The sequence below is a fragment of the Amyelois transitella genome, chromosome 13, assembly GCF_032362555.1.
Source record: "Amyelois transitella isolate CPQ chromosome 13, ilAmyTran1.1, whole genome shotgun sequence".
NCBI classification, from domain to species: domain Eukaryota; kingdom Metazoa; phylum Arthropoda; class Insecta; order Lepidoptera; family Pyralidae; genus Amyelois; species Amyelois transitella.
The window spans coordinates 6,842,179-6,852,392 of NC_083516.1; the positions used below are offsets into that span (position 1 = coordinate 6,842,179).

Sequence of the window (10,214 nt, forward strand, 5' to 3'; positions counted from 1 at the left end):
TGAGAAAAATCACCTTTTAATAAACTTTTCTATTTTTTTCTTCGTTGTGGCAATCAAATTTGATTTTTTTTTAATTTTTTTTACAAATTACACTGATTGAGTTAGCCTTGAAGTAAGTTCGAGACTTGTGTTACGAGATACTAACTCAACGATACAATATTTTATAATAAATACTTATATAGATAAACATCCAAGACCCAGGCCAATCAGAGAAAGTTCGTTTCTCATCATGCCCTGGCCGGGATTTGAACCCGGGACCCCCGGTGTTACAGACAAGCGCACTACCGCTGCGCCACAGAGTCCGTCTTTCGCCGAGAGAATTTCTTCAGGAACTTAGTTTTACCGGTTTGTTCCCATTCAGTCACACCTCGATCTGTAACACTGTTACTCAATGGAAAATAAATTCCCATTGTGTACCAGTGGTACACATTGCAACTATCGTTTTCTCACTGAGTAACACTGTTACACAAGGGCACTTTGTATTCCCGATCATTATAAAAGAGTGATTCTTCCGTTTCGTTCAAATCTCAACGATTTTGAAGAAAGTTTTTTTTTTAATCGATTTTTAAAAACAGTTACATATAATCATTCAGGTACCTTTCAAGTATAGATTATCAGTAAAGGCCTTCATGAAAAAGCTTTCATTGTCAAGAAAATAGCTGGAATGTAATGAACCCACGGAAGGTAATGAAATAAGTACGGAAGTTAATGATTGAATTTGGAAGGTAATGAAATAAAATTAAATATGACGGGAGTGTAATGATTTCGTATGGAAAGTAATGAATAATCAGAATGATCTCTCTCTCTCCTCATGACCAAATCATCTTAACATACCCTTTTCTATTCCTGTAACTACATCTTCTTTCACATCACAACATTGCTTTATCACGCTGTTCCTTTTCCGTTCACTCAATTTCCACCCATCATACTCCTTAACACTCTCATTTCCACTGCATTTATTCTGCTTTCGTGCTACTTTTGCCATACCCAACTTTCATTCCCATACATTAAAAATGTTAATAAAATGTAACGGATTAGTTAACATTATAAACAATAAGTAGGAACTCTTAAGAATTAAATTAGTAATCAGCCTAATCAAAGTTACAATCAGTCATTTTTACTTATTTAAAATTAATATTTAGTAAAATTTTAAACACAAATTGCCCTCTTCTAAATTCTTCCGGCTCATTCAAACGTTGCAAAATTCGTGATGCGGGTATTCATCATCGCTAATTCATCATTCATTCATCATTTTGTTTGATTCATCATCGCTAATTAGCAGCCATCCAAATTTCTTAGACTTGCCCTGACCTCTCCTTAAAAAAATATTTTATACTCTAGAAAACTTTGCATTCTATTTAAAATTTTACCGATATAATTGGGACTAACTCTTGGGCCATGTTCAAAACTGGTTGTAAGTGTGCCCATATAGCAGAAGCATCGTGCTTTATATTTTCGGTTATTGTACAAAAAGATTTATGAATTACTACTTTGGTTTCCTGATCATAAAAATATAATACTTCTGTATGCAAAGAGATTTGTTGGCGGCTTCCACCGAAATGAAAACTTTGTATTTCTTCTTTATATTTTAATAAATAATTTTCGCTGAAGTCTATATGGCATATGACTTCACTAGGAGATAAATCACGTTGCAGATTCTTAATAGCGGAATATTGCATTGTTATATTTAAAACCCGCTTGAAGAAAACTGCCAGTAGAGTTTCGAACTTCATAATGACATTAGGTGGTAAATCTTCCTTTTTCTTTTTTAATGTAACTCTCTTGTTTTTTTTTTATCTTTTCCTACGTAGTCTTGCTTCTCAAAAATCCATTCAAGATAAATAATAGTTTTCCGATTGTCAAATTCCTGGTATGTCGTGACTTTATTTTTGCAGATTTTGCACTTTCTCTCTAAACAATTTCTTTCGTAGGTACACACTACAACATAAATTGTTCAAAACCTCAGATAAAGAATTTTCTGTGATTATATTAGCTTTCTTTAAAAATTTAATAATAAGTTCAATGTTACAGTGCAGCTTGCATTGGCACGTGTCTCTTTTTGATGAAGGTTGAATTATCCAGAATGGTCTTTATTTCCAGAATACTGAGTATATGGCCCCATTTCTTACAAAACTTCGCATGTAAATTTTTCATATTATCGGTTAAATATCTTTTTTGTTTTTTTAATGCACCTTTTTTAATAAATTCGTTTTTTCCTGACGCCATTTGACTGTTCTTGTAGAAAATTTTCAACACTTTGTTTTAGTTTCGCGAATTTTTTTTCAGTTAATTTCTCATAGCAAAAGTAATATTTGACAATATCCCATACTTTTTGAGCCTCGAATTATCAATTATATCTCCAGCAAAAGCTCTTCTTTCCTCTTTTGTCGGAAGGCTTTTGTGTTTTTCTGATACTCCTCGACAAACTGTTTCATTCAACAAAAGCTTCTTTATCACTTCTTGTACCTTCTCATTATTTATGTTTTTTATGACTTCATCTACTTTCTTTTCTTGAATCTTATCTTTTTGTAACATCTGCTCCATAAATAAATGTCTTCCTCAAAGCGCTTTCTCATTTTTTTAGTTTATCAAATTCATTCTGTAAGATTGTTTTTGCTTTTTTAGATATGTATCGCAATTTTCTCATTGCGCTTGAAATACTAGTTTTTTGATGCACTAAATGTGACTTCGATGTACTTTGGCTTGATGTGGATTCTTCTTGTAACATAAGAGGGTCGCGTATTGTAGGTTCTGGATGTTTATAAATTCCTCAGTTTTATTACTGGGCGGAGAGTTGTCTATTATAATTATTTGCAATTTTTCTGCTCTTTCACCTTATTTAAATATTTTTTGGAGTTTTTTCGCCATCTTCGCCTTTGCTCCCTCTTTTGTCGCGCCGTCATCTCTGTTATACTTAGGACTTGTTTCTTTTCTTTTTTTACAAGGAATTTCCTCTTTTGTTTCTCCTTCTCTAATTTGTATTTTTCAGGATCCGCCTTGATTTCTGCGTATTTTACCTTCTTTCGCAATCTGTCTTTAGCTATTTTTTTTCTTTAGTTGCCAGTTTCTTCGGCTTCGACATTATTGCAGATGTATCTAAAAAACAAAACTAAGCAAAATAACCGAATATTTCACGAAACCTTCTTTATTAATTAGGTACCTACCTATTCCGTTCATTCAGTAGTTTTCAGTTTATTGCGAACAGACAGAAAGGCAGCTGTCTGTCTTCTTTCGAAGCCTACCTAAGTACTTAGGTAGGTTACAAAATGTACAGATTAAATTTTAAGTTAGTTCAATAATACCTACTGACATATACTTACACAAGTTATAATTCGATATAATCAAAATAATAGGAAAAAATTAACAAAGAGACATAGGTAGGTAGGTACATATTAATTTTATATTTAAAAAAAATCATTACAATCCAAAGTGATTCATTACCCTCCTTTAAAAAATTGGAGGGAACGGAAGGGAATTACACGGAAAGAAATGAAGTTTGAGCTGATTTCCTGAATTTACTCATGAATTAATAAAGGCTAGATATTCATAATTAATTGATAACTAGACCCTACAGTATGCTAATTACCAAAAGTTAAAATTATTTTATTACGTCTACACTCACATACAAAAACTATGGAAGGTAATGTTTACTTACTCGTGACAAACGCTGTTTTCAGAAATTAAATCCTAAAAATATTTTGTCTGGGCAGCGTGTGACCTCTCCTGAGGACTTGTATCGACGGCCTGAGGTGCGCGGGAGCGTCTTTTGTTTGGCAAGAAATAGATAGTATTGTACGTGCATAAAAATTTTAATGTTATATTTTTGTGGAAGGCAATGTAGTTTTTGGGTTGACAAAACTTTGAAGACAATTCTTTCTATATTAAACACTTATAAAAAATACTGTATTGCAGGTTTTTAATAGTCAGTGAATACATTAGCATATAAGAAAAAAAAAATATGTACTTTTCTCCTAGGAAAGTCAACAAAAGTGTGTCATAACGTTCTGAGGGTCCATTTGAACAAGGAGAGGAATGAAAAAAATACATGTTTTTGTTCTAAAATTTTTTTTGTTATGAGGTTTAAACCTGATATATATGATGGATATTTAAGATAAAAGTACGTCCTACCTTATTCAATAAAAAAAATACCGTTAATTACAATATTTATAACGACTTTTGACCTGGAATGGCGATTAGGACGAAACGGAAGAACCACTCAAAAGCATTTCTAATGTTTGTTTAATTAGTTCTTAATTGAAAAAGAATAAGACATGTATATTTAATGGAAAGCTTCAGAGTAGTTACTAGGAAGGTACTTAGAATTATCTAAAACAACTAGACAGCGGTGTTAGAGAGTGTATAATTGTGTATGAGTGTGAGTATAACTATGTTCTTATTGTTGCAGCGAGGTACATATAGGTATATGTATAGTATAGTCACGTCTTTATCCTTCGCGGGGTAGACAAAGCCAACAGTCGAGTGGAGTAAGTACCTACTTAGGATAATATTAAATTGTATACACCAAAGAGGATTTTGCCTAGTTTTTTCCTGAGTAACTATTCTATTATTACATATCAAATTTCATGCAGATCGGTTCAGTGGTTAAACTGTGAAGAGGTAAAAAACTCACTTTCGCATTATAGATAATATTAGTATGGTTTGATAATTGAGCGACTAATGGTCGTGTAATAACTAATAACTGTGGGTGCTTTATTTCGCCCTTTCTTGGAACTTTTTAGAACAACTAAATCCGTATATGTAATTGTAACTCTAACTTCATGTTTCTTTTTTTTTTACGGATAAGATTGCTGCGTTGCTCCACAGAGGCTGTCAAACGAGTTACTACACTTATTTATACTAATAATCCACATTATAAATTATTAATAGTCCATGAAACACATTTTGCAAAAAAAAATACAGCACAATTAGCACGACGTTTAAGTCCTCGCTAAAACAATCTTAGACTTAAAACAAGTCTAAACGGAAGCCATCGACTTGATTTTACTAGTACATTGATACTCTACAAGTCGTCCATAAGGAACCTATTGCAAATTTATACCGGTAAGTATCTACCTTTATAAAATTATTTAAATGTCGCCGAAAATTAGTACATAAATAATAGTACTGATATGACGTGAATTTCCTGTCGAAGAATAGTCTATGACCTTGGTCCTCGAATTAAAAAAAGTAATCTACTGCTTTTGCTGTCTGTCAATGTCATCGCGTAAAAGGTTAGATATATTATTGTAGCCTAGCCATATACATTATACATAACTGCCTGCATCGAACCACGTTTGTTTTTATATCAAAGCTTTTTGCAAATAATTTTTAAATACTTGTGTTTTGAATAAGAAACATTAAACAATGCAAGATACAGATGACGAACAAGTTGCTTCAGGGCCTGTGGAAAATGCATGGTCCATGAAAATTCCCAAGTTTACTCCGGAAGACAATCCTCATGGTTTGCTAGAAGAAAGCAAGTTCGCAACCTTATTTCCGAAATATAGGGAGCAGTACCTAAAAGAATGTTGGCCGTTGGTTCAAAAAATTCTTAAAGAACATCACATAGTAGCAGAGTTAGATCTCATTGAGGGAAGTTTGACTGTAAAAACCACAAGAAAAACGTGGGATCCTTATATTATAATTAAAGCAAGAGATTTCATGAAATTGTTATCACGAAGCGTTCCATTTGAGCAAGCTGTAAGAGTTTTGGAAGATGAAATTGGATGTGATATTATTAAAATAAATTCCTTTGTTAGAAAAAAAGAAACATTTTTAAAAAGACGTCAGCGTCTCATCGGTCCGAATGGCGTGACCCTAAAGTCAATAGAACTGTTGACAGGATGCTATGTTCTGGTTCAAGGAAATACTGTTTCTGCTGTGGGTCCATATAAAGGCCTTGTACAAGTGAGGCGCATTGTAGAAGATACTATGAAAAATATCCACCCTATGTACAATATAAAGAGTCTAATGATCAAGAATGAATTAATGAAAGATCCAAAACTAAAAAATGAAAGCTGGGATAGATTTCTGCCCAAGTTTAAGAGTAAGAATGTTCCAAGAAAACAACCCAAGAAGAAAATCAAGAAGAAGCCATACACACCTTTTCCCCCACCACAACCTGAGAGCAAAATTGATCAGGAGCTTGCCACTGGAGAATACTTCCTTAAAGATGAGCAGAAGAAAGCAAAAAGACATCATGAAAAGGAAGAAAAACAAGCTGAAGTCAAATGTGCCCGTAGAGAAGAGCGTGAGAAAGATTTCATACCGCCCGATGAGAAGATTTCTGATGAAACATTTTCTGAATCTATTGTAGATTTAAAACAGTTCAAAGCTAAAATTAAAAAAATTTCAAAATCAAATTATATTACTAAATCCTAAAAAATGAACAGATTATCCTGTACATACACATAAGGAAATAAAACAATTTACATACTTAAAATCATCTATTTTAATTTTTTTAATAACTTCAATTCTGGCACTGCTATATTTTTACCAATGGAAGTTTTCCCATTCATGAATGGTTGCAGAATATGTGGTATAAATATTTTGCCTTTTGGATCTTGATGAGTCTCAATAAGTGCTATCAATATTCTTGGTATTGCACAAGCAGTGCCATTTAGTGTGTGCACATATTTGATAGAATTTTCATCTTTGTATTTAATATTAAGTCGTCTAGACTGATAATCGGTGCAATTGCTACAACTTGATATTTCACCATAGCTATTGCGCCCTGGCATCCAAGCCTCAATGTCATACTTTCTGAAAAAAAAAGATTCTTATTTTGCATTAAAGAGACTCAAACTTTCCTGTAGATAAATTATTCACACTAAATATTTTTGCATGTTTGTAACAAATAAACTAAAAACATTAGAAACCTACATTATCCGAAAGTGTTTTTAAATAAATTAGATTTCAAACTGATTATTCAAATTCAAAATTTTTATTTATTCTTATGGGACATTTCAATATCACTTTATAATTGTCATATCTTTTGGTTTCATAACATTGGTTGAGGTCGAATAAATTACTTAAATCAATGTTTACTGCTGCTTCCAAAATGTCAGTGCAGAAAGAGCGGTACCAAATTGCACTGCAGCATTTGCTTCAATAACGTTAACTTCACAATTATCCAAACTGAGAATAAAATGTGGACAAGAAAAAATATTGTTATTGATTTATATGAAATTTCAATATAAAAAATATAATTTAAATGGATTGTATCAATATTTTTTAAAGTAATCCAGGAAAAAAAGTTTCCGAAATCTTGTTTTAGCGACACGCTGTCCACACGGTTGGTTTTATATGCATACAATGTATTACAAAAATACAGGCTTATTATAGATGTTTACATAACATTAATTGGATTTATAGATGTAAAATAAAGATGGCACTGTTAACTGAGGTTAAATAAGCAAACAGTGCATGGAAAGGCACAAATTCAAATCCTACCCTGTCTATGCAGCTATCAATGACTCATTTCTGAGTTATGTACATTAGTTTAAGTGTTAACAGGTGGACTTGTGATTTTTAGGGAAGATATATTTGATTAGTAAAAACTGCTTATAATTAAAAATTATTGTGATTAAATTTACCTTGGGAACAGTAAATAAATACTTTGTGCTCCGAAGTATGCCATGCTATGTATTGAATTGTTACAGTATTAACTGAATCCTAAAATGTTACGTGTTAATCCTAAATAATTCCTAACTAGTTATGTACATGCAAAGATTCAATATTGGTTGAGTGGAAAAAGCATGAAGAGATATCAAATAAACTACGGCACTGAGAAGGACACTATACAGGTATCTTTTATCCCAAAAAATAAATATACCTATGTTCAAACAACAATTTCCCGGGTAGCGGCGGGTAAACAGTTGGTTACTTATAAAATATTGGATTATATAGCATGAAATATGGAATATAATATAAATTAATCAAGAATTACATACATATAACACCTAGCAAATAAGTAGACCCTAAAATTTTACACTTCTAGGATGCGCAGTAGCCATTTTTCATATAAAAAATCTTCTGCACAGCATCCATAGAGTAGAATTTAGCTGAACTTTCATGCTGGGCACTATACGTGGATTTCCCATTAATCATACATGTTGTTATATGCTGTTATTATCTATCAAATTTAAAAATCAATTTTAAAGCACTATATGTTGAAAGAGTAATGGGCATAAGACAGAAACTCATGAACTCTTTTACTGACCTGCAGATGTAAAATGTTACCTGTAAGCAGGGGCTCCCAGCTCATGCGGTGGCATATCCAAGACCTTCATGTGAAAGCCAAGGGGTGTGAATAGATCTTGTTGCAAACTCCTCAAATACTCCAACATGTCATCAGACTGTTCTGGTGTGGTTACAGCAAACATTTCCACCTTTGTAAATTGGTGGACTCTGAAATGTATAACATACTTAATACAATTATTCGTCTTATTAGGAGACGTCATTGAGTAAGTAAACTTATACTAAGGATGCAAAAGAGTAGAGAAAAATTTCAGATTATCAGGAACATAATGTAAACTTTTGCCTTGTTCATACCTGTAAATGCCCCTCTCTTCTATAACACTGGAAGACTCTGCACGGTAACACCTACTTACTGCTGCTAGTTTCAGTGGCAAATCCATTTTGGAGTGTAGGGAATTCTTTAAAAAGCCAGCCAATGACATTTCAGCAGTGCCAGAGAGGAAAAGATCAGGGCCATGGTGATGGGGGTCAAGAGAATATATCTAGAACAAAGGGATTTTTTGATAACTTCATCCTTCTTGTGGAAGAATATGCAGTGATTACAAAATTCAATCAGTAACTAGGTAAACAAATACTTTTGTGTATTTATATACCAATATTACTTTTTTAAGTGTATTTAAAAAATGAAGCATAGAAATAAAATAGATTCCTTTCATGACTGATAGGTAGACAGTGTAGACACTTATAAGAAATGTACTTATAAGAAATGTTTAACACTATGCTTGAAATCATATGTACAAATCAACAAATTTGTACTACCTAAATGGTTAAAATAAACCCATGGCACAAACAAACCAATGACTCAGGAACTAACGTCATATAGACATTAGTTCCTGAATCAGGACTTGGAATTGGGATGCGCCCACTGGTTGAGATACATTTTCAAACATTAATATAATAATATGAAGAAAATATTTGAAGGAACATTTGTTGACTGATTATTAAACTATTTACCTGAGTGCGATCAGTATTTATTGACATTCCACAACTTTCCAATATATTGCTGGGAAGGATGTCAGGCACAGAGACTAAATTAAAATTATTTTTCAATAAAAATGACACTGTATACTTCAGCAGAGTTTCTTCTAATTCAGCTAACTCATCTAAAAAGTAGTAACTTTTGTGACCACATGTATGGCCCAGCTTATCAGTTCTCATTAAATTCAATCGTCTTGTTATTTCACTGAACTCCAATGGGGCATATTTACCAAAATCTCTCCTTTCATTGATTTCCTGAAGTAACTTGGGAGTTTCGTCATACATTTGTACTGATGGGTGGGTTTTGTTAGGTAAACTCATAAGTAACTTCCCTAATTCATACATTAATGCTTTATATGAACTATTGGTCTCCGGCATAAATTTTAGTTGGTTATAGACATTGTTAACACGTTCTATATTTCCAATGCCTTTGCGACGGTTTATATTTTGTTTTATTTCTTGTACATTTGCTGGATTGCAATAATAACCCGTGTCAAGATCAGGAACTTCCGAATAACCAGTCGCAGAATTACGAAATCCGGAAAATGTGGGTTGCCTAAGTCTTTTCCCAATTTTAGAAAACATCATTACTTCTGCTGAGATAATATCAAGTACGATGATAGCAATCAATACATTGATAATACTTTTGCTGATAATTAGAGTTTGAGTTCAATATTAATACTGTCTTAGGGGTCCTAAGCCGCTAATAGTAGAGTAATTAATTCAACACAAACACATGTCAGATGCGAACTTTATTACTTATATAAACTTTCTTCTTCTTTTAATTCCTTCCGAAGATTATTTAAGTTCAACAGATGTTAATTTTATGTAAGTATAAGTAAGTTCTTTCATTAACTTCGAACTTTGCTTTGACCGAATTCGAAAGATCAGAATCGAAGTTCGAACATTATGAATGACAGCTATTGACATACAAAAAGCAGTAATAAATTCGGTATTTAAAAATAAGCCCATCATAT

General features: G+C 32.5%; 2 protein-coding genes across 2 annotated transcripts; one reads left to right on the forward strand and one right to left on the reverse strand.

Moving 5' to 3' along the window:
- The first annotated feature begins 4,825 nt into the window (after nt 1-4,825).
- Nucleotides 4,826-6,908, forward strand: LOC106132106 (KRR1 small subunit processome component homolog). The gene has a single exon (XM_013331429.2). The coding sequence runs from the start codon at nt 5,365-5,367 to the stop codon at nt 6,379-6,381; it is 1,017 nt and encodes a 338-aa protein (XP_013186883.1). The 5' UTR covers nt 4,826-5,364; the 3' UTR covers nt 6,382-6,908.
- Nucleotides 6,434-10,173, reverse strand: LOC106132105 (serine--tRNA ligase, mitochondrial). Its single transcript, XM_013331428.2, has 4 exons — nt 9,214-10,173; nt 8,554-8,741; nt 8,242-8,409; nt 6,434-6,762 (listed from the first exon to the last, which is right to left on the reverse strand). The coding sequence occupies exons 1-4, from the start codon at nt 9,823-9,825 to the stop codon at nt 6,447-6,449; spliced, it is 1,284 nt and encodes a 427-aa protein (XP_013186882.1). The 5' UTR covers nt 9,826-10,173; the 3' UTR covers nt 6,434-6,446.
- Between the last annotated feature and the right edge of the window lie 41 nt (nt 10,174-10,214).